The 26,011-nt window shown below is 37.7% G+C and overlaps 1 protein-coding gene across 1 annotated transcript in view; it reads right to left on the minus strand.

Moving 5' to 3' along the window:
* Window positions 1-26,011, minus strand: part of RNF144A (ring finger protein 144A) — a 66,414-nt gene that overhangs the window by 30,686 nt on the left and 9,717 nt on the right. Inside the window, exons 2-4 of the mRNA XM_036751809.1 lie at window positions 7,721-7,825; window positions 7,481-7,541; window positions 1,227-1,434 (exon numbers count right to left, since the gene is read on the minus strand). Coding sequence (XP_036607704.1) covers window positions 1,227-1,434; window positions 7,481-7,541; window positions 7,721-7,825 — 374 coding nt within the window. The remainder of the gene's footprint in view (window positions 1-1,226; window positions 1,435-7,480; window positions 7,542-7,720; window positions 7,826-26,011) is intronic.

Below are 26,011 nucleotides of genomic sequence, written 5' to 3' on the forward strand. Positions count from 1 at the left end.
ACTTGGACCTGGTAATATGATTTCATCGAGAGCAGCTAGGTTGCTTTTTAATCATCTACTTAGTTATCTCAAGTCCCCTTATTTCCCTCTAACCTTCACAATCAATTTATGTCCCTATAGACCTGGTTATAAAAGGCTTTATCTAGTACCCTGAACTAGAGGACTGTTGATGCTTAGGGAAATGTGATGTTTGAACCTTATTCTATCAGGCCTGAGGGTACAGAAACACACATCAGTACTTACCATCAGGATTACTATTACTAATGCCTTGCAATTTTATATAGAACTTTACGTTTTATCAAGGCCTTTACTTCTACTTATTTGAATGTCACAGCAACCCTCAAAGGTACATAGTGTATTATTATCACCATCTCATAAAAGACCATAATTTTAGAGAGACAGTGTGGCTTAGTAAATAGAGTCCTGGGTTAGAATTGAAGAAGATCTAAGGTCAAATCCTGCCTGAGATAGTTAGTAGCCCTTGGCAAGGCACTTAACCCCTCTCAGCCTTAGTTTCTTCATCTACCTCACAGGATTGCTGTGAGGATCGAATCAGGACATACTGGGTATCTCAGAAGTTTCAATACAGTTTTAAGCTACTAGAGCTTAAAAACACAAAAAAAGGCTTTTTGGGATACTCTGTATAAATAAAGTATTTTACAAATGTTAGAGCAATTTAAAAATATTAACTATCATTTTCATCATTATCATTATTATTATGGAAGGGCCATAAAGATAGTAAGTGTCTGAGAACAGATTGGAACTCAGATCTTTCTGACTCCAGGCCCAGTAAACCAATGCCACTGAACAAATTCAGAGAAATGAGATAACTTTCTCCAGATCACACGGGAAATTAGTGGGTGGTAGGGCTTGAACATAGATTTTCTGATTCCAAGGCCACGCTGTGCCAGAGTACAGTGCTTTGGCCGTGCTTTTGGCCAGCTCGATGAGACCTGGAATGGCAGTCCAGTGGGGGTGATGCAACACATTTTGATAAATAAGGTGCCCTTGTTATCTCTCTTCCCCACCTCATTACACCCTAGAAGATGGGAGTGACAACAGAATCAAATAACTAAAGGGATGTGTTGTGTAATGAGACCAATATGCCTTAGACATTCTTCACGTTCTAGAGACAGGGGAAGACAGAGGCTTTCTGACCCCCACCCTCCTTGCTCTAGCCTCATGTGACTGGTATAAGCCAGAAGCATCCTGTAAAAAGAGGCTACCTTGTTTCTCCAGGGAGGAAGGTGACTGGCATTGTTTCTTGGCAGCCTTGCCCAGGATGCCAGTTGGCTTTACAAGAAGAACAGAATTCCATGTTGCATGCCTTACACTGCACCAGCTGTGGCGTTTGTGGCCCCATATCTTGAAGTTGGCAAACAGCCTGGCAAGTAGAAGATGGGCACCACGTCCGGCAAGGATCCAGCAGCACTTCTAATATAGGAATGTGAAATATTCAGTTAGAATTACAGAAGGTTACTCTGCCTTAAGTCCGATGAACACTTAACAGAGCATACGTTACTCAGCGATCTATGTCCGGGTTGAAATTGATCGTTCTTTGGGTTCAAGGAACCACTGTGCTAGGTATTGGCAAAGAAGTAAATAATACAGAATTCTTGCCCTTACAGAGCTTAGCCTATTAGAGGGAGAGGATTGTGAAGCAGACAAATAATAATACCAAATATCACAGGCTAAGTCCATATGAAAAGTATTAATAGCATGCTATGGTTGAGGTGACATTTATGCTGCTCCTTAAAGAATGGGAAAGGATCTCAACAGAAGAAAGGTGGAAAGAGGAAATATTCCTTTCTGAAAATTAGTAGCACTAAGATATACCATGAATCATTCAAATGACTGGTAACTACATTACGTATCTTGTTCTGAAATTTTCATTTAAATCGTGGACTAATTTCTGGAAGAAAAAACTCTCTCTTGACTATCAATTTCATGTGACTGCAAAGATTATTAGAGCTGAGTGTTTATACTTAATTTAAAACAATGACCCAAGTCTACAAAGTGGTATTCAGAGGCTGCTCCATTCCACTCCCAAGTTTCATTTCCAAACTACACTTTTTAAGATAAATACAACCTTCCCACTTCTGGGCCCTGTTATCAACTTGATTAAAGTCTTATAAATATCAGGGGTAACAGAAGAGGCTCCTTCCCTCTCCTTCCCCTTTTATTTCCTTAAAAACTGAGGGGGAGGGGTCTGGATCTTAAATTCAGAGACTGAGTCCTTCATCTAAAGATAATTTTTCAAGCACTAATTTAATATTTCTCAAGTCATGACAGCCTGGTTAAGAGCAAGACACAAGAAAAAATAAGACACAACAAAGGCAATAGTAGTGGAGGCTGGGAAGTGATTGAGAAAAAGAAGTACTCTTATAAGGTCATAGGATGTAAAGTGAAGTGAATATCAGAGATAACTTTCATTCTACACAGAAGGAAACCAAGGCCCAGAAGTGACTTGCCCATGGTCACACAAGTAGTTAGTGGGGATTTAACTTGGGGCTTCAGACTTCCAATGTCCTTTCTGCTACCATGATCTCTCCAGAGGTTGGAAATGCATACGCTAAAAATGACTGCCTCCTTGAAGGGCCCTAAATGACTATTCATCAGCATGAAGTAATTGGAAATTATGTTGGAAACAGTAGTGGGTTTTAGAGTCTGAATCCTAATTCTGTTCTTTCTCACCTTGGCCAAACCCTCACTTGTCTAAGGATTAATTTCATCATGCGTAATATCATGGGGTTGGCCTGGGTATCCTCTGAATGCCTTCTTGGCTCTTTGATAAACTGACTCTAGGTTGGCATTGGAAAGTCAGATCAAAGAAGAACAACAGAGAAACTTTAAATAAGATTCGACAGTTCTGTCTAAAAGTGACCCTGTATCGCTTTGTGGACACAACTGCTGGATCCCAAAGAAACAGAATGAATGGCCTGAACTAAAAGCAACTGAAAAGCTATGTTTACTTCTATCCCCCACCAGTTCTTGATAGCCGCAAATCTCAAACACCCTACAGAGTAGTGCCGGGAGAAACAGGGTCATTCTTGGAAGGCAGAGTGGCATAAAAGCAAGTGCACAGAATCAGAAGACTTGAGTTCAAATCCTGGCTCTGCTACTTAGGACTTGGGTGACCTTGGCTGAGTCTGTCACTTTCCCTTTCTAAACCTCTATTTTCTTATCTGCAAAATAAAATGGTAGGACTAGCTAACTTCTAAAGCCCCTTCTAGATCTGACAACCTATCATTCAGCTTTCCCTTTCCATGAATTCTCTTACTCCCCTATTGCTGTCCCTATGTTTGCTTCAGAATCATATCTTTAAAGGGCAAAAGTCCACCATCAGGAGTCAGAATCAAGGGGGTAAGAAATAGGATAGCACTACACCATTTCCCATGACTAGACTACCCACTTTAGCTTTTAGAAAATCACTAGAAACAACCTAGAAATATTATCGCGAAGGGCCTTAGAAGATAACTAAACTGACTTCCTCATCTTACACATCAGGACACTGAGGTCTAATTTGGTAAAGTGATTTGCCCGGGATCACAGCAGTAAAAAGCAGCAGAACTATGATTTGGACCTAGGGCTGCTCATTTCAAATCCATCCTACTTTCATTCAATCTCCAATTCCCCAGAGAACATGAGTTTATCCTCTATTTTTTTCAGCCCAGCTTGTATTTCCTCGAGTGTGTGCATTACGCAGGGATGCGTTAGTCCAGGTCTTTCATCAGGAACAAAGAAATAGCCCAGATAGATAGCATTGTCCATTATGTTATCACATAATGACAGACCCTGTTATCAATGGCGTTGTAAAGGAAAGGAGGCATAGTTGAAGTTCCCATGGAAACTAATTTAATTTTCTGACTTTTTCTGTTTCTACAATGGTAACACTGTGTTTGTTGCCTTATTGTTTTGTGCCTGGTGGGCCAGATTCTCACTGGGAGACATAGAGAGTGAATGGGATTCTGGTCCAGTTCACCTGCCACACTGGCTGCATCTATAGGAGGCATTTAACACCATGAACATATTGCCCATGGCCTCCAGGCTATGAATTACACTAACATTTTTACTCATGCCCCAGGCTTCAGTGGGTCAGAGTGCATATACAATGCAGAACTGAATCAATAAGAAAGCGCTAGGCAAAATTCACTAATTGCATGTTGGTGATATTGGAAGCTCTGACCCAGTTCTTTATAACTAAGCAAGACTTATCACTATCTATAAATGTCTGACTAAATCTTCTTATATCCAAAGAAGAGATTTTTTAAAATTCCATTTTATCTTATTTTCACAAAGGTCCACATTCTCTCTCTTTCTCTCATCCTCCAGTGAGACAAGAAAAAAGAAAACCCATTAGAAACATGTATAATCAAGCAAAACAAATTGTCACATAGACCATGTCCAAAGAGATAAAAAGTCTCTATCTGTGCTCTGAATCAATCACTTCTCTATCAGGATTCAGTAATCAGATTTTATGATGTAACTCCTGGATTCTCAACTTATAAAAAAAAAACAGTCAGGCCTTATTAGATAAGATAATTTTCTAAGCAAACCGACAGTTGTAAAATAAGATTTCAGGGGGTAGGCCTAAACTTGGACAGAAAATAACAGTTAAGAAAGAGAAGAGAGCAGAGGAGAGGAAAAAAAAAAAAACAAAAGAAATTACTAATAAGGTAATTATAAATAACACTCATTCATTTATTAAAACAAAGTTCCTAGAGATCTTTACCTTCTAAAACTTTGGTGGCCTAATGAGAGCTTTTCACCTGATTTAAAAAGTAACCAAACTGAATTTCTTTTAAATATTCCTAGGAATTCAGGGTTTTTGCCTGGTTAGACTGCCTGCCTTTTGGTCTATTGAATTCTGAATTTAAGAGCTTTTAATAAAATGACATTTAGCCAGCTAGAAATAGTTTTAATATTTTAAAAAGAATAAAAAAAACCAGTCCTGTATTCTTATTTTCTCAAGGAGCTCATAGACTAATGGAGTAGGCAACATGCAAACTATTATGTAAAAATGAGATATACAAAAGCTAAATTGAGATAATCGCTGCCAATATTTGGTATTTATTTATGGTGTGCTGTCCCCTCTGCACTCCCACCCCCCACCTCAGGATTTAAACTTGTAGAGGGCAGGAACCGCAGTTTTTTTTTTAATCTTTGTAACCTCAGGTATTTGTAGCATAGGCTCAGACACAGTAAGTCCTTAATAAATACTTGGGGCATTGTTTAAAAATAAAAAACAGTTATTTTGTATTAGGTGTTGAGAAGGAAAGCTCTTTGTTTTCTTTTAGGTTAAAGTGAATGACTTCATATTTTATTTTTAAATAAGTCCAAAAGACTTTTCGATAGGAAAAATTATCCAGCCCCCTTGTCTAACGAAAGAATGACCTGAGGAGTTTATTTACTTGTAACCCCCAAATCTGCCAGTTTGGGTGAGAAATTCTCCTTCAGGAATGATTGCACGAAGTTTTCAAAAGTTTTAGAATCTAGGTTAACTAGTTTTATACTTAAACATATTTGCTTTTTATAGTGTGTGCCACTTTATAAAAGTGTTGGGTATAATAAACTTCAAAAAAACAGATGTCATCTAAATGTATAGCCTCCTAAAAGCACATTCTAACACCGTTTTTTAAAAAGAAAACAAAAATGCAAAATACGTTGTTTTTGGAAGAAAGCTGTGACAGGCAATGATGTTCTCTTCAGCGTTTAAAAAAAAATTCACAAGATTCTGATCCATGTCTTCTAACCAGGCAAAAGAACCAGTTGAGATTTACTTCCAATCTAATTGTGTATTCCATTTACATTTGAAAGTGTTTTTTGATTTAAAAACATCATTCAGTGTTGAATATTAATAAGACATGGATAAAATGGGTAAGGCTCTGAGGATGTGAAAAAGAATCAAATATGCACATCTTATATCACGCACAACTAAATAGAACTTCTGAAACATCAAGTGACTTTGGAGAATTTTGTACAGACAAGTTTGGGGTAAATAAGTAACTGTGGATGATTGGTTCATTGTCCTAAATCATGGATGGGTTTAAAATCCAAGATATAACAAATTTGTTTTGTTTTTTAAAAAGAGAATTTAATTTTTTTAAATTCAAGAAGGTGTCCTATAATAGAGTAAAAAAAAAAAAGAATAGTCTTTCAGGAAACAAAGAAAAAACTTGTCCTTTAGAGGATAACCCTGTTATGTTTCAATTCTTAGTGCACTAAAGTTATCAGGTCATTGATTTTAAAACTCACCATCTAAGGTCCTGCATTGGTGATATATGGTGGCTAGTAGTACAGAACAAATGATTATGGGACCTTTTTTCTGACAGATCACACAAATTAAAGCAGGAAAGGCACTTGGGGATAATCTAGGCCAACTACATAATTTTATATATGAGGCCCCTGAACCCCAAAGAGAGGGAATAATTTACCCAAGATAAGCAAGAGTGTCAGAACTAAAATCCATGTCTTCTGATTCCAATTCCAGTGCTGTTTTTTGTTGATGTTTGGACAGTGTAGAAACAAGGCCATCAGAGACATTCTACTTCAAACGCTTTTACAGCACGATCTCAAGCAAATCACTTACTTTCTGTGGACCTCATTTTACCTTTCTATGGAGGACTGGACTAGATGTTCTCTAAGATTGCTTTCTTCCCTAAATTTATCCTCTTTTGGCTGGAGAATCTACTTTCTGAGGGGCAGATAATTCCAGGTAAATTTCACTTTAGCAAAATTCAACACATCAAAATTTCAATTTAGGGATCATAGAACCTTGGGGTTGATAGAAGGCTAAGAATCATAGAATAGTAAATGTGGATGAGAACTCACTTCAAAGGCATTATGGAATCACACACTATACAATGTAGTCCCCTCATCCCTCATGTGAGTTTTCTAACCCGTACAAAACAAACTGTAGGGTGATCACAAGAGATAATATAGATATAAATCACTTAGCAAGTATTAATGTGCTATATAAATGTTAGGTATTATGATGATGGTAATGATAATGATTTGTTTTTACAAAAATAATTTTTACTCTTGAAAAGGTATTTACAATAGCATTCGTTTAGATCGTGGGCTCACTGCAGATGATCTAAAATATGATTTGATTTACAAAGGCTCATTTTATAGCAAAAGTGCTATAATCCAAAAAGCCCTGGATTTGGAAAAGGCCTGGATTATAATCCTGGCTCTGAAATTAATGGCTATGGACAGGCACTTTACCTTTCTAAGCCTCAGTTTCCTCATCCATAAAATAATACTTGTATCTATTGGATTGAGTTGTTGTATGGAAAGGGATTTGAAAACATTAAATTATTATATAAATTTAAGATGTTATTATTATTACCTAGCTTTTCCAGAAAAATAGCATTTTTATTTCAGAAGATGAAATATCACAGAGCTACTCCCCTCTGCACCCTCCCCACTAGCAGCAAATCAGCAAATGGAGCAGACAAGTACAAGGACTATTACATACCTCTTTCAAACTGCAGCTTTTTATATCTTTGCATAATTTCAGATGCAACCATACATTCAATCTAATTAAAAATACAAAGAAAAACAGAAATAAGCTTAAGGCTAGAAGAAAACCAAAGGCATATTTAAATGTGTATGACTTCTAAGAGCTGCTAATATACAGGCCAGTGCAAACCAACCAGGTAATCTAATAGGAATGAATTTTCATGCATTAAGAGACTCATTTGTATTATTAACATGCCTCATTCTCTTGTAGATGACCTCGTTTTGGGCAAGCTGCATCTGGGCAGCTAATTGCAGTTTCTAGTCCTTCTTTGATCAACAGCTCAACATACTGTTTCAGGCACTGTAAGAAAAGCAGAGAAAACACATGTAAACATTCTTCCATTTTGTTAATAACATAATAGTCATTAGTGAAAAAAAGAAAAGCAGAACCGTAGGTGTTCAAGATGGTGACCACAAGTTGTCAAGAAATCGATAAATTAAGTTTATTAAGCCCTTATTTAAGAAGGCAAGGGCAAATATCATCCATCACAGAAAAAAAAATCTACGTAAAATAATCCAAGTTTTGTTTGTTTCAAGAGTTCTGTTATATAATCAATCAACAACTATTTATTAAGTGCTGACTAAGTTCCAGGTACTAACGATACAAAGGGAAAAAAACAAAGTAATTTCAGAAATAAGTTCCATGTTGAACATGTTGAGATACCTCAGATATATTTTTTTTAAAAAAGCCCTATCAAGTATGACTCATTCCTATTGGCTCCAGAATCACTCCAAACTTCCAAACACTTGTTCTCAAATATAATAAATAAGATATCAGATTCATATAGCTTTGGATTTATCCTTGGACTTCTTTGGGCCAGAACTGTGAAAGGAGGAAACTGGACTAGATAATCTCTAAGAACAGTGTATAGAGCACTGCACCTGGAGTCAGGAAGACCTGAGTTCAAATCTAACCTCAGATGTTTACTAGTTGCATGGACATGGGCAAGTCACTTAACCTTTGTTTGCCTCAGTTTCTTCATTTGTGAGATGGGGATAATAATAGCACCTACCTTTCTGAGTTGTTTTGAGGATCAAATGAGATGATAATATAAAGTACTGAGCGTGGTACCCATAGAATAAGCACTTATAGATGATGATGGTGGTGATATGTCAAAATTAAAATGCGTCTAACAGAACAGAAGTAGCATAGTACAGTAGCTAAGGGCTAGACTCAGAATCAGAAGGGCCTGGGTTCAAGTCTCTCCAATGACATGTACTCGCTGAATGATCTTGGACAAGCCCCCATAGAGGGAAAGTAATTTTACGTCTAATTTGGCCGAAGTGGTTTCCCCATTAGGAGTTCCCCATGCCACGGAAATCGGAGGTTCAAACAAAAAATGATTTTTTAGAATAAATAAATAAGCAAATAATGATGTCAGCCCCAATGAATCATAGGTGGCACCTTTTCTTTCTTTTTTATTTTTTTTTAAATCAGCATTCATTTCAGTGTTGTAACTAGAGGCTGGCTTGGAACATATGTGATTAAATAGCCTCAAAGGCTTGACATCCTGAGGCACAGTGGATAAAGCTCTGTGCTTAGAGTTAGGAAGACTTGAGTTCCAGTCCTCTTTCAAACACTTGCTGGCTGCTTAACTTATGTTAGCTTCAGTTTGCCGATCTGTACAGTGAGAGGATTGGACATGATGGCCTCCAAGGACCCTCCCAGCTCTAATTCAATGATGCTATGATCTTCACGGGTCACTGGTGTCCTCTGCTACCCCACAGTTTATGGAACTAGGTACTAGATACCTTTGTGTCTGAGATGAACTGTGAGGCCTGTACAAGGTACTCAACGTCACAGCCTTGAGAAATATCTTCCTCTGTGCTTATTCACAGTGAGCAAGAAAGCAGCTTGAGAGGAAGAGGAAATGAAGTGAAAATGGAGGTGTAACGGAAAGAACGTAGAATTCAGGGACAAGAGATCTCAGTTTCGAAACTTGTTCTGCCACTAACTTGTTGTATGATCTTGGACAAATGATTTCCCATCACTGGACCTCAATCCCAACCTCATCTGTAAATGAAGGGTTTGGATTAGATGGCCACTACGGTGATGGCTTAGCACTTACACATTCTATAAAGTGCGCTTCAGAAGGGCTAAACCCCACAACTTCCTGTTCTCGGCAACAATCTAATAGCTTTTTTCAGATCCATTTCCCCAACGTTAATGAAAGGTGTTCAAGTGCTACGGCAGGACCATTGTTGATAACTCTCCCTGTAAGTAGCATGCATCCTATTAGCTGCCCCAAATAAGAGGTTAAAACACAAGGAAATGGGAATGAAAATGCTTATAAATGAGGTTAGTTTTTGGTTTTCATGAAAGTTAAATTCCAAGTAAATGGAACTACATCGATAAACAATAAAATATACATAATCAAATTCGACATTTCCTGGACATATACTAAGAGTCAGTCTCATATTTTTTTTAATCCAAAACTATCAAGCTTTAAAAGCATGCAGTAAGAGGCCTTTGTTCAAGTTTACACAATTTAAGGACACTGATAAAGTGGCAAAGTCAGTAAGCATTTACTAAACCCCTACTGTGATAGGCACTGTGCAATAGAGCTACAAAAAAAGTAAAAAACAAAAAAAAGTCCCTGTTCTTAAAGAGCTCACAGTCTCATGAGGGAACCAACATGTAAACAACTATGAATGAACAACAGATACAGTAAATTGGAGATAATTCTAAAGGAGAAAGCACTATCATTAAGGGAGGGTGGGGATCAAGAAAAGGTGAAAGGAGTCACCTTTGGCTAAAAACGGATTTGAAAACTCCCATTAGAGTCCCTTTGCACCATTAACTAGATGATTAGGTTGGGTAAGAGAAAGATGTACCCATTTTTTTTTGTTACTGTGCAAAGGCTGACGAGAATTTAAGTGACTGACCTCAGCATCCATTAAAAATAAGAACTTGAACTCCAGACGTAATATAGATCATGATTCAGATGTTATGCTTAAAAATCTAAAAGCAGAAACTTATTTTTAAAGGATCGAATAAAATTAGTCAAATTCATACATATTCTATGCAAACCCACATAGACTCTACAATGGAATAGGAGTCTATAAACTTACAAAGATAAATTTTACTGCTTTCAGTAGAATGTATATTCTCCCTATCCATAATGCCAAAACATTAAAAATACCCTAGCTGCCTATGTATACATATATACACATAAATATATGTGTGTGCATATATATGTATATATACACATGTATATATACATATATATAGTCACTTTAAGTGGGAAAGGAAAAAAAAGAAAGTGGGTACCTACCAATTGAGAAATGAATGAATAAACTGTGGTATATGACTATTAAATAGTATTACTATGCCATAAGAAATTATGAATATAAGGAAGTTAGAGGAAAGACCTGGATAAATAAAGCAAACAGAACATGGGGAAAAATAAAATGATCATAATGTAAAGGGAAAGCATATTAAAATTTAGATCAACACAATGATGAATAAATGAGGTCATTAAATAAATGAGGTCCATTTCCATGGACTGATACCAACATTTATTTCATTCTTCCCAACAGAGAGGTGGTAGACTATGGATATAGAAGCTATATATACTTTCAGATGTTAAAATGTTAGATTGTTTTATGTAAATTATATCTCTTTGTTATAAGGGACAGTTCAGAAAAGGATATTGGGAAGTAACAGGGATTTAAAAAAAAAATCTCTGCTACATGGAAAATTGTTGTTTTATTTTCTCTCTCCCCACTAAAGTGAAACACTGAGATACTAATGAATTGGGTTTCTAAATAAATCTTCTCGCCACTACATGATTTGCTCATTGTGATCTCTATGCCTTTGTGTCGTTTTTCACAGTTTCTTACCGATATCTGATTCATCCTTCAAAGCTCATTTCATCTCTTACTTCTTCTATGAAGCCTTCCCTGATGATACCACCCCCAATGACTCTTACTTCTATTGAATCCTTCTGTACTTGTCTGAATTTCATAATTTAGCACAACGTGATCCTTAAAAAAAATACTGTCTTGTTCACAAAATTAATTCACACATCTCTATCATGTTTAACTAGATGATAAACTCCTCATGGGTGCCTTTCCATTGCTACCCCACAGCATCTCGCATGGCATTAAGTACACAGTGGGGAATCAATAGATCTTGTTCTCCACATCCATCGGTATTGGGGCTTGACTCACAACTTTATCAGCTCTGGGTACCACTATGTCCCAGAGCAGCCAGACTCATAGGAGTGTTACTGCTGAGTTGGGGACTGATGATGGAGGAGAAAATATCTCCACAATAGAGGAGAGGCAGCCCAAGGTGTGACAAGATTGTCTGTTGAAGACAATCTTGGGGAAGATGTGCTATTGGAAATTAAACTATAGAGGAACTATGGCTTGCTTTATTGTCCTCTTCCACATTATCAAGCCAACCTGCTCCAGTGTTTGCAACACAGAACAATGTCAGCTTGTAGCCCAGGAGGCTCATTAATTATTCTTTTTGCTGTTTCTCAGCCAGAAGTTGCTCTGCCCTTCATATCTCCCAACAAGGAGGAGGCTGCCTTACTATCCACGGGGAGTGTGGGGAGGCTAGGCCAGTGCAGCAAGGCTGGAAAGTGCTGACCAACCTCAGACTGAAATGGGTAGATCACAGATCACCATGGTCTATCGCCCTCAGGGGAGCCAGCCAAATGCTAGACTGTGCTGGGTGCCTTCTAGCCAAGAACAGGGCACTTTTTGATGCCAATCAAGTCCTTTCCAAGTTTAGAGTGGTGCAGGCCCTTGACAATGTTCTGCCTTACTTGAACCCAGGTTCCCAAAGGCTGTGCTGAGAATTCCAGTTCTCCACCCAATCTCTAGCTGGAGCCAGCTCCCTGATTCAGCACTTGATTCTAATGTACAATTATTCGAGAGAGACAGCCTTGGGGTTAGAACATGCTAGATACAGTGAACAGGGCTTTAAGAAGCTTGCTATCTCAGGGGATAAGCCAGGTTGTGCTGGAGAAAGATTGGGTAGGAGAAAGAGCATTGGCGTGTCCCTGGTCAATTCAAATCTCTACCCGGGGCCTGATTTTAATCATCTGTACAATGAAAATTCATCTAACCTTACCTCTCAAAGTCCTTTCCAACTCTGAATAAGATTCTGTGATGATTCTAATACAAAACAGAAGATAACTAAGTATGTGAAAAAAGAGAACCCAAAACCCAGAGACAGAAAACTGGGATAAAGGAAATATTTTTGACCACATAAATCCTCTTGTTCTGCTTCCCCACTTCCTTGGACATCATTGTAGGCATCTGTGCACCATTGTTAAAAGACCATTTAACTACCCAGTTGGCAGTTTGGCAATTGATTTAACAGCTTTGCTCTTTATAAACTCTACACTAATTTGGTGTAGTGGAAAGAGAGTCAAATTTGAAGTAAAAAAAAAATATTCAAATCGTGTCTATCCTGCTTTCTAGCGCCTTTGGACAGGCTACTTCTCTCATCTGTGTCTTAGGGTCTCCATCTGAAAAATGCAGGGGTTGGGGTCAGTTAGTCAATAAGTATTTATTAAGTAAGCTTATACTATTTGTCAGATACTGTTAAGCTCTAGAGAAATAAAGAAAGATGACTAAAAACAGTCTGCTTTCAAGGAGCATATTCTAATGGGAGAGAGAATATATAAATGTCTCAGTATAGATAAGGCATACATAGCATTTACTCTGTGCCAGATACTGTTAAATTCTAATAATATAAAGAAAGGCAATTAAAAACAGTTTCTGCTCTCAAGGAGCATATTCTGATGGGAGAGAGAACGTATAAATATCTCTGTACACATAAAGCTTAGACGGGCTAAGTGAAAGTAATCTCAAAAGGGAAAGCTTTAGCGGCTGTGAGGCCCAAGAAAGGCCTCCCCCAGAAGGTGGAATTTGGAGCTGAGTCCTGAAGACAGACATGAGAGGACAGAGCATTCTAGACATGGAGGACAGCCAGTGAGAGGTTGCAAGGTGGGAGATCAACTGTTTAAGGAATTGCAAATAGGCCAAGGTAGCTGGATCAGAGAGCGTGGGAAGAGAAGCAAGGCTAGAAAAGCAGAAAGGGGGCAAGTTACAAAGAGCTTTAAATGCCAAAGGATTTTACATTTGATGCTGGATGAAGCAAGGTTCCACTGGAGCTCCTTGATCAAGGTGATGACACGAGCAGCTAAGTGGTGCAGAGGATAAAGTTCTGGCCCCAGAGTCAGGAGAACCTGAGTTCAAGTACAGCCTCAGACATTTAGTAGTCAGTCCTGTGTCCGTGAACCAGTCCCTTAACCTCTGTTTGCCACAGTTTCCTGAACTGTAAAATGGAGATAATGATGGCACCTACCCATTTGATCATGTTTTGAAAAGCAAATGAAATAATATTTGTAAAGTGCTTAGTGCACAGTAGGTACTCAAATTCTTCCTTCTTCCCCCTTCCCTTTCATTATGATTATTAGTAATAGTGTCATATTTTAATAAAATGGGCCCAATTTTCACAAACATCTCAGAAAAATTGCCTTGGCAGCTGGACTGGAATGGAGAGGGGTTGCAGCTCGGAGAACAGTTAGAAAGCTATTGCAATAGTAAAACCGCGAAGTGATGGTCCAAACCAGGATTTCAGTGACATTAGCCGAGAGAAGGGGATATACCCTAATGACCTCATTAAGACAGTAAGATTTGTCAATGGATTGGATGCCCGAGGAGTTAAGGAGCGAAGGTGGTGAGCCAAGGTGGCTAGGGTTATATAAGAACATTTCAAACCTCTTCCAACTCTAAATTCTGTGATGCTACTTCCCTCTGTGAAATTTATGACAGCCAGTATCCCAAAGAACACCTCAAGTTGGAAAACTGGACAAGATGACAAAACCAGAGCTTCAGAGCAAACAGAACTGTGTCCTCATAGTAAGTACCATATTAGTTAGTTGTTATTAATTGGCTACTATTATTATTCTTTTTTTTGACAACTTGAGGGTCAGTCTAAATAAAACAAGGCTTCTGCTGTCTTCCTCCAGGCTCCCAGAACTTGTGATCTCATGATTTGCTCCTTGTTTAGTTCTGATAGAAGGTTGAGGTCATTCATAAGGTCTTAGATTTAGTCCTGGGTCCAACCCTCTCATTTTGCAGAGGAGGAAACTGAGGCTCAGAGAGGTTAAGTAATTTGTCCAGGGCCACACAAATAATGAGGCAGGATTTGAACTCGGGTCTTTCTGACTCTTACCTAGTGCTCCATTTAGTGTGGCAGAGACACGAGAGACAAGAGAGAGACACATATGTTAATTTATATGAGAAAAATGATCACAATAATAATAAAAAAGATTTATTTATAAAACACAGTAAATAATATGAAGAAATGGAAAAAAAGATAAAGTATAAAAATCTATTACTATCTTTTCTTGACTTGACTGTGATTATTAAATTTTGGTTCTCTCAGCTTATTCTCAATATGCCATTGTTTATTGCATGCCAACATAATTTTGCTATTCACTAGGTTACTAACAGCCACAATGCCTTGAATTCATTTGATCTGATACTTTCTCCTTTCCCAGAATAGCTAGTCTTCAAGAACAGCCTGAAGCACCCTTCTTCTCCCCATGGCACTCTGCTACCTTTTATAATTAAGGCACATACTTTTTATCCCAGCAAGCTCTAATTAAGCTCCTAGCAGGCTCTGACTGAATTAATCAGAACGATTCAAAACCTGATGTTGTAAAGAATTTGAATATTTTGAAGAGCAATAAAAGGTCACAGTAAAGCCTTGTAATACAATTATAGATGCATTTCTTTACAAGTATAATAAAGCGCAATCACTTTTTGGCTTTGCTTTTTCCATTCCTTCCAAAAAAGAGAAGGGGGGATATTGGGAAGATATATGCTTTTCTAAATTTATATACTGCTATGATGCATAGTTCTCATACTGCCAATCAAATGAAATGTCTAGTTTATGGTTCTATACCTTCAAGCTTGTCACCATGTTTCCTAAAAGAATCATAAGTGGACAGTCCAATCCACCCAGGACTTAGTGCCTCAGTACTGCTACTATTTATTTCCATCCATAAAAATCTCATTAAATTCACTCTATTTTTCATACCCCTGAGAGATTAATCCTCTCAGAGCATCCATTCAAAAAATGTCAATGACTCCTCAACCATTGGATAAAGTCCAAATTCATAAACCTGGCACTCAAGGACCTATGTAATTTGTCCCACTCTAACTTTCCAAATTTTAACTATTCTTTCATACAGACCATTTGTCCATATGTTTGCTGAATTGAATCAACATCAGTTGAATTAATGGATAATTAAACTAATAATACAAAATAATAATTATGGATAATTAATTCACAGAGACTCTCAGCACTGAAAAACAGGTTGTAAATAGGTCTAATTCTCTTGTTATTGATATGTTTCATCTGCATTCACACTTTTCCATGAGTTAAAATGTATGAAAAATAAAGCCTTCTTACCTTTAACATGATGATAAAGTATAAAGATATTAATCAATCAATAAAATGTGCCAGGCACTTTGCTAAGCACTCGGGTTACGAAAAGGGGCAAAAGGCCATACTTCTCCCTAAGGAGCTTACAATGTAATGGGGAAGACCACAAGCAAGCTATATACAGGATAAATATTAAATAATTAAAAGAGAAAAACAACTGGAATTAAGAGAGTTTAGGGAAGGTTTCCTGTAGAAGGTACAATTTTAGCTGGGACTTAAAGAAAGCCAGACAGGTCAGTGGTTGGATCAAAAATGCCATGAAAACTTTCCTGTCCTAACTTTCAGAGGAGAAAATGAGACTGGAGTTAGAATCAGAAGGCATGGCTCAAAGTTTCATAAATTTAGAGTCAGGTTGGACTTCAAAAACCATCTAGTAAAAACTTTTGATTTTACAGATGAGGAACCTGAAGCCCACTGAGGTGCTAGGATTTGTCTGAGGTCACACAGTAAAAAAAAACTATCTGGGATTCATACCAATATTTTCTGATTTCACAATCTAGCACTCTTTCCTACATTGGTTCATCACTTAACTGTGTAACTATGAACCAGTCACTTAACCTACATTTTCCTCATCTGTAAAATGGAAATAATGCTGTTTCCTCATATAGATTTTGTGAGCAACAAGCTGTGAAAATGGGTATATGAACTTCTGTTATTAGTCTGTACAGTTTTAAGCAAGATGGGTGCCCATGTTCTCTGTACATCCCAGCACATCTTTGGTCCAATGAAATGGCTTCCTCTAGAATTAACAGAAACACAGTTCAAGTAACTAATAAAGGTGCCCTTCTAAAAAGAGATAGAGGTACCCAGTCAGAAGGTCATCATTTGCAAAAGTGGTGTATTTCTAACTTCATCTTCCAAGAGATTCACAAGAAAGTCTATACTTAAAATATTGTTTTAGCAATTGCAGATGGCAATTTGCTACAACTGTAAAAAGAAGGACATCAAATCAGGCAGAAATTCCTATAAATTGTCTTGTTTCCTTTAGTTATCACTAATAACATACCCAAAAAAGCTTGTGGTACATGCTAGTTGTTGCACTAACACAATTGGGTTAAGGATCCCAGCATCAATGATAAGTCCTGATCTGCCAACACCTAAGGCAGGGAGGGAATGCTGTTCATGTCTGTGTTTTACTGAGGACACGGTCAACAAGATCCATTAGGCTTTGAGGTGAGGGGGTGGGGAAAAATATGAAGAGTTTCTTCATCTGAACACCTCTGATAGCCCTAATAAACCGTTTTTTTTAAAGAACTCTTACCCTTCCACATGAGAGAATAACTATTTTCATTGTAATATTTCCTAGTACATATTTTGCACATAGTAGGAACATAACATTATGGGCTAGAAGGGACTTTAGAGATCACCCAGTCTGATTCCTTCACTTTATAGATGAAAATACCCCGAAATGGAAAGTGAATTGCCCTGGGTAACACAGGTAGTAAGTGGTAGAGCTGAGATTCAAATAAAAATCTTCTAACTACAACTTATGTATTGCTTATCTAACACCATGGTGCCTCCCTTCTCAATCAATCAACAAACATTTAAATACCCACCATGAATCACACATTTACTTGGCACTGAGGATACAAACACAAAAGTGTAACCATATCTGCTGCCACAAAGCTCAGATTCTATTAAGGGATATAACTCATATCAGGAAGTGGTGGCCAGGAAAGGAAGCTTTGTTCTAGCCACTCATGGGTGGTGAGTGGAACAGTAGATTGTAATGATATTTCCAGTAGCCAGGGTAAAATTCAAATATTAATTTGATTATTCCTCCCCACGGAAAAGGTGGAAAGCAGGGAGGGTACCTGGGAGGTAGCAGGGCAAATGACAAAACGACCTTGCTATTTAGGGCCCCAGCGTCTGGTGGATAGTTGGATAGGATGAAATATGTTCTGAAACTGACCAAATAGAGAAGACTGAAATGAGACTTGACTGACTCACCCTCAAATCCCAGTAAGTTCTACTTCACAAAGCATCCCAAAGCTAAGGAGGCTGTCTACTATAGGGTGGGAGTCAGGGATGAGAGTCTCTGGAGGTCCAGATGTAAGATTCCCTATTCTTGGTAAGGAGAGGTGGCCTATGGCAGAGCAAATGACAGACTTATCTGGCTAAGCCTTGATATGGCTGACTTAATGGATGCTTAAGAAATTAATTAATTGACAAATTAATTCAGAAGAAACCACCATCCTTTTAACTAATATTTATTCAATAGGATATGCATGAGTCTTTTAGCTAAGGTAATACTATTATGTGCATATGTTGTCCAAATAAGATGGAAAATAAAGAAGTTCCTGAAACAAAGAGGTTCTAAAGAAACAAGATTAAAATCTACTTACAACATTGAAATCCTTTATCATAATCTTCATTGGATCTGCCACGATAGGGGTGAACTATCTACGTTAAAGGTACTCTGAAGATGGGATGATAAACAAGATAGGGTAGATGGGGGTACATTTTCCTACTGAAACCATTCAGAGAAGAATAACTAAAGCAAAAAGCAATGTAATAGTCAATATTAATGAGATTTTAAGAAGCAATATCAGTCCCAGTCCCTCTCGTCATATAACGATTTTTTCCTGGGATTGTTTGAGAAGTCAAAACATATATTAAGCACCTACTATGTGCCAAGCACTGTTTTAAGTACTAGGGTTACAGAGTAATGCAAAAGTAGTCAAGGAGCTCATAATCTAAATTCAACTCTGATCCTTCCTTCTAAAAGTGATATGTCCATTAATCAAAATAATGTTATGTCATTGAAATATGAAAATCTCGTACAACTCCTTCAATCAAGTTCTACGCTGTTGCCTTGTGATCACCTTGGGTTCTTTGGAAAATGCTATCTATCATGCTAGGAAGGCTTGAGGTACAGGCTTGGTGACAGACTGGATGTACTATGTGAGGACCAGAGTTCAGAGAGATTCATTACCAGGTTTACCACTCAATAATTAATTTCTTTGGCTATGGAAACTCATGACTGTGATCTATGGAGACTTAGAAGTGCTGCAGTATACATTAATGGAGGAAGTGTCTATGTTGATAAACTCACAAGTCCCTAAAGGATAGAAGTAAATGCCCTCCATGAGATAATTGATGGAATCCTAGAATGGATGGAAAATTGGAGGATCAATGGGATAGAGGCTAACAGACCTTGTTTTTTGGACAAGCAGTGTGGCATAATAGAAAAATAAAAAAATTCAGTCAGAGACTTTGGATTCAAATCCCAGCTAAGCATCTGGGTCCCTGGATAAGTCATATCTTCTCCATGGGTCAATTTCCTTGCCTATAAAAGTCAGAAGTCAAGCCCCTTCCAGCTTTAAATCTTATCATCCATATATCCATGAAAGGCAGAGGATATTAACTGAATATTAACTAAAGGCTTACTCAAATCTGGGCTAGGAAAATGATGACAAGATAACAACATGTCAAAGCATGAAATAATATGTAGACCAGAAAGTGATCAACATACCTGGATCTTTGTATATGGACTTCAACCAACCAGCATAAATTTCCACAGAAGATATTTAAGAACCACCCTCAGGCGACTTACGTTTGGATCTTAGTTCTACTATCTCCTTCTAGCTATGTGACCGTGGGTCAAGCATTTCTTTATGGGACCCAGTTTCCTCATCTGTAAAATGGAAGTGGATGAAGGTAGGCAGTGAGGTAGACTAGATGATCTCTAAAGTGCCTTCTAGCTCTAGAACCTATGAACTGAGTAGTCTAACTTATCTAACACTTGGATTTAGGCTTGTCCCCCATGGATTTTGAAATGTTTATCTGCTAAGTACTCTGGGGAAGACAGCAAGAGGCAGAAGTGGTAAAATAGACCCAACATTTCATTAAAATATTACTAGACAGTTTAGGGCATCATCTGCTTGAAGGTGCTAACAGCCAGCATTTATAAGTTATTTAGAGTTTGCAGCGTCTTACACATCTATTATCTCACTAGATCTTCACAACAGCTGTCCAGATGAGTAAACAGGCTCAAATAAACTTAAGGGTCTTACTCAGGGTCAAACAACTTGAAAGCATCTGAATCAGGATTCACACCACATTTTGTGTTTTTGTTTCTTTCCCTTGACTCTGGCCCTACCACTTTAGCACTGCATACACTTCATAGCATATTGAATGGATATACTGCCTAAGATATGTAGTGAAAAAGCATGTATCTGAAAAAAAATCCATTTCAACTGGAGTGAGGAGTATGAAATAATGAGAAGAACCATGATGATAGAGTCAGAAAACCTGGGTTCAAATCCTGACTTTGCTACTTTTTATTTCTTACTGATTTTGTAAAATGAATGAGTTCAAGGAGATGATCTCCAAGGTGTTATCTCCACCTTTGATTATCTTGGAAACAAAACTGAAATTCACTGTTTAACACATAGCATTAAGCTATGACAACCAGCAATCCTGGATTGTAACCATATGGTGATATTCTGAGCACTTCCTAAAGCAGCTGTTTTCAAAAGGACTGAGGGAACCTGTAACACTCAGCAATGCTGCATTACACCAAGCTTCCTACTAGTGCCCTAGGGAAAGGCTTGCTTAGCAGCCATGAGAATGTGTAATAAACCTTGCCAACACACAGGAACCTCTGCAGTGCCTTTCACTAAAGCCATTACACTTTTTCCATATTGTAGGGACTCCATTTTGCTAACAGGTCACAGCATGAATTATGCAAAGATGTTTGCTTCGAAAAAAATGAGAAGATAAAAAAAATGAGAAGATATAAACATTTTTCTCCCCAGAGAAAATTTGGTCTTTCCAATATCATCATTACCATTTATGTTTTTATAGCTCTTTAGAATATCCAAAGCATTTTCTTCACAACTCCATATAGTAAGTAGTGCAAGTAAGGGTTACTATTTCTTGGTGGTCCCACTGTGCTCTTACATCTCTGTTTTAGCAAGCTCTCTCTGCTACTCTGCTACTACATCTCTGTTTTAGCAAGCTCTCAGGCTACTCTGCTCACAAAAGTCCTATTCCCTTAGGCCCTGGTCATTGCCTTAGATGCCTGTCCAACATCCTAACTGGAAAAGATGCTATTTTATACCAGTCTCTTGATCTCATCCTACCCTATCCTGCGTCTTTTCTTGTTCTCATTACTTTCCATCTTTGGAATAGATTGTTCTGCAGCTTTCTTTGCCCCCTTCACCCAACCACACCACCAACTTTGAAAGTATTTTCCTTCCTTCAATGCCTAAATCAGGTGCCACCTCCTCCATGAGGCCTTCCTTGACACTCTTCCCCTTCCCCACAAGTAAAAGTGCTCCGTCCCTTCTCACATTTCTTATTTTATTCTATTTCTTAGCACTTAAACTACTAAAGGGAAGAAGGGTGTTTGCCCTCTCCCTGTCCCCCATCCCTATTTGATTATAACCTCCTTTTGAACAGGATTTGTGTAATATCTTAACATCTATGTTTACTTAGCAACTGATTATATTATGAAGCTGGGTCATCCCCCCATTTTAGAGATGTTGATACTGAGTTGGCCCAAAGAGGGGAAGTATCTTCCTAAAGTTACATATTTAGCAAGTGGCAGAACTTAGATTCAAATTCGACTATGATTTTTAATCTATGGCTTTCCCCACTTAAATGAAACACAGTACCTATGAAATGCCTCAGACAAAGTCAATATTTCATAATTACGAAGTAAACTGTTGATTAAATAGCGCCATTCAACATAAAAGATTTGGGGTTTCTCTTCCAAGCTTAGGAAGTTACCGTAGTATAGTGGAAAGAGGGCTGGGTTTGGAATCAGATGATGAGAGTTAGAATCCTAGCTCTGCTATTTGTTACTGATTTCCACTCGGGCAAGTTGCTAAGCCTCTCTGTGCTTCAGTTTTTTCATCCGTAAAATGATGTGTTTGGATTCAATGGTGTCTAAGGGCTCTTCCAATTGTAAATCTATGCTCGTCACCAGTAGCAGACTTTATGCAAGTATTTGGAACGAAATTGGTTCTTGTGCTACTGTCGTGTACCACTTTCCTATGGGTTCCTGGCTGCCACTGCTAGAGCTGGTTGAGGGGAAATGGTAAGAGGACTTAGGACGAGCAGAAAAATCCCAGATCACATGTTTTCTCCATATCTGCCTCTATCCTCCCTACCACAGGAAAGTTTGGTAATGTTTCAGACCCTGAGTTAAAGGAGGCTACAATTCAAGCTTAAATCAACCAAACCTTGGAAAATAAATGGCCTCAGAATGGGGTGCAGGCTGGTTATGTTAACTGCATGAAAGCAACATGAGAAATCAAATCAAAGAATTGAGTCTGTGGTAGAAAAGAATGGGGGGGCAGGAAGCAGAAAAAGCATTAGATTTAGAGCTGAAGGAGTCCCATAGGTAAGCTAGTTTGAGCCCTTCATTTTATAGATGGAGGAACTAAAAACCAGGAAGTTTAAAAAGGTCAAATTGGCAAGAAGTAGCAGAGCTAGGATTCAAAGCCAACTCTCTCCTACTCTGTCTTATTCCAAATGCCAAGGAAGTTTCACTGAATGATGCTGTCTACAGACTTAAGACCTGATATTGAAACCTTGTTCCACTATTTCTGACTATTGTGACCAATTAGATTCCTCCGGGTCTTTGATTTCCTCCTCTGTCAGCTAAAGGGACTGGACTGTTATCTCTAACATTCCTTCTAAACTCTAAATGCTACAATCTCTACCACATAAGCAAAAGGACAACCCCAAAAGTAGGTAGTGGTAGGAAAGACCACACACAATGGGAGAGAGATATGAAGGAGGAGGAGGGCGGGAAGGAGGAGGGAAGAAAAAGGCATGGACCTACAGGTGCCTTAACATAGAGAGTTTCCTCATCTATAAAATAGGGATATTGCTTTTTGCAGTACTGATCCTTAAAGTGCTACATAAATATGAGCTAATATTACAGTGTATGTATACATGGTACATATATGTATATGCCATTCATGCCATATATACATATATAAAATTCACATGTAAAATACTACAGGTTGTGAAATTACAAAGGATAGTACATGTAAACATGTATCAATTTTTTAAAGGAACATGGACATCTTTTATAAAATTGAAAGTTTAAGTTTTATTTTGAAAAATAATACCAGTAGAATTTATAGAATAAGTGTAGAATAGTGGATAAAGACTGGGTCTTAGACACACAGAGGCAGTGTAGACAAGATACTTAACCTCTCACTTCTTCTAAGGCAACATTTCCTCTAAGACTTCAATTTGCAGAACAATTGTTGATTACAGGGCAACAGGAGCTTTCTTAACTTAAGGAGTTTGCTATATCAATGTAATCCTAGGACTGGACCTTCCCTCCCTTCCCATTCCACATCCTGTATCACCACCACCACAACCACCCCCAAACCATCACACACATATACACAATACATATACATAACCCTTGAAGGTTTATAAAGCATCTTCCTCTCAACCCTCTTGCAAAATAGGTAGGACAAGTATTATTTTCATTTCACCACTAAGGAAACAGAATCTCAGAGATGTTAAATGACTCATGCAAAGTCACAAAGCTAGTAAATGTCAGAGCTGGAAGCTGAAGTCAGGTCTCCAGTCCAGTTCTTTCTAAAACACTGCCCTTTTTCTAAAATGAAAAAAAGGAAAGAGATTTGCTTTCCTAGTCATGACTGACAACAAACTAGGCTGGTTGTGGTCATTGCCTGCAAAGAACTGACGCTAACTCTTAGGAATTCATGGTGTCTCGGGGATGGATGTCTTAAGACAACATATCTGGAGATGGTTTTGTATACAGAATGCATGGGAAACAATTGGAAGGGGCTGAGTATTTATATTGTGGCTACTGTAAAGAACTAAAAAATCACTACTATGGTCTTCTTAGCTCTGGAACTCTGGGCTCTAAAAGCAACCTAGTTTAACAGGAGATTTTGTTTTTCTACTGTCTGAAAAAGGAACACATGAATAATGCAATGAACTCATTAGGCTACAAATTAGCTAAATGGGATAATATTTCTATGACTCTCAAAAGGGATAGAAGGTTGGAAGGCAGGCATGCACTTTTAAATTGCTATCTACCAAGCTTCATTAGGGCTAGGTCATTAGTTGGTAGATCATTAAAATGTCATTTATTACAACTGTTGAGCATGATGGCTTTTAGCGCAGACTTCCACACAGCATTAGACACATTTGAGATACTCTATATATTTATGTGTAGGATTGAACAGAATTCATCTGATATTTAACACTGCTAAAAACAAGAAAGCCTCATTACATCTCTCTAACACCACTCTTCCCTCTCACATTGAATGTTTTTTTTGAAGTTTTATTACTGGATTTTGCTATTACATGAAAAACATTTACAGATCACTCCTATTTTGTGAGGTCTATTTTAACAAAATATAACAATGAAGTTAAATTAATAATAATAAGATGACCTCATCTTAAAGTACATGTAACATTCCAGATATGTAGGACCCTTGCCACTTCTTTTTTAATTACTAGAAATCTGTTTTCTCTCCCTTGCATTCCAATGGGGGAAAAAAGAAAAGAAATTATTTTAAAAACATGTACAGTAAAGCACAATTGTCTTAATGAATATACAAAATATCTGTCTCTCTCTCTCTCCCTCTCTCTCTCTCTCACACACGCACATATGTCACAATCTGCACCCTATTATCTTTCACCTCTCAGTTATAGAAAGCATTTTTTATGATTCATCCTCTGGAATCAAGAAGATCATTTTAATGATCATAGTTCTTGGAGCTTTCACAGCATTGTTATTGTATAAACTGTTCTCCGAGTTCATTTTTATAATATTGATATTATGGTATGAATTCCTCTTTGGGTTCTGCTCACTTCATGCACTCTGTACCAATTCACATGAGTCTTTCCATATCTCTGAAATAATTTACCCCTTCATTTCTTATAGCACAAAAGTTCATCAAATTCATATACTACAACATTTTAAGCCATTCTTCAATTGATAGACAATTCAGTTTTTAGTTCCCAGTTTTTTTGCCACCACAAAAAGAATTGATATAAATGTCTTTGCATATATAGAACCTTTTCCTCTTTCTTCGACCAATTTTGGGCAGAGGCCTAGCAGTATTATAGCTGGGTCAAAGGGCACATACACTTTAATAACTTTTTGTGTATAATGCTAAATTGCTTTCCTGAATGACTGAACCCATTAATAGGTTCACCAACAGTCAGTGCACGAACACGCCCATTTTTTCCACAGACACTTTCACATTTATCATTTTCCTTTTTTTTTTTCTTTTTGACGCTGATAGTATAAAGTGAAATCTCAGAATTGTTTTAACTTGCATTTCAATTTTGGCTTAATAGTTGCTTAACCACTTGCTACCTCAGTTTCCTCATCTATAAAATTATTGATAATAAAGGCACCTCCCTACCGCATAGGGTTGTCATGAGGATCACATGAAATAACATATAACAAAGTTCTTAAATCTTAAAGCACTATAATATCAGCTATCACTATCATCGTCATCATCATCATCATCATCATCATCATCATCATCATCATCCCTGGTGAGTTTCAGTCAGTAGAACAGCAAAAGTTATGACCTATCACTTTTCCTCATGTATTCATCTGGTCCTAAAGAGTTTCTTTGAAATGCATGCTGTTCTCTGGGCCAGAAACAAGATAATTTCATAGAATCATATTACCTCTGGGATACCACATCATACCTATCAGATTGGCTAACATAATAAAACAGGAAAATGATAAATGTTGGAGAAGATATGGGAACATCAGAAGACTAATGCATTGTTGGTGGAGTTGTGAACTGATATAGCCATTCTGGAGAGCAATTTGGAACTATGCCCAAAGAGCTATAAAACTGTGGATACCCTTTCACCCACCGGTACTTGCTGTGTATACCAAAGAGATCATAAAAACGAGAAAAGGACCCACATGTACAAAAATATTTATAGCAGCTCTTTTTGTGGTGGCCAAGAATTGGAAATTGAGAGGATGCCTATCAACTGGGGAGTACCTGAACAAGTTGTGGTATGTGAATG

Source organism: Trichosurus vulpecula, chromosome 3 (genome assembly GCF_011100635.1).
Source record: "Trichosurus vulpecula isolate mTriVul1 chromosome 3, mTriVul1.pri, whole genome shotgun sequence".
Classification (NCBI taxonomy): domain Eukaryota; kingdom Metazoa; phylum Chordata; class Mammalia; order Diprotodontia; family Phalangeridae; genus Trichosurus; species Trichosurus vulpecula.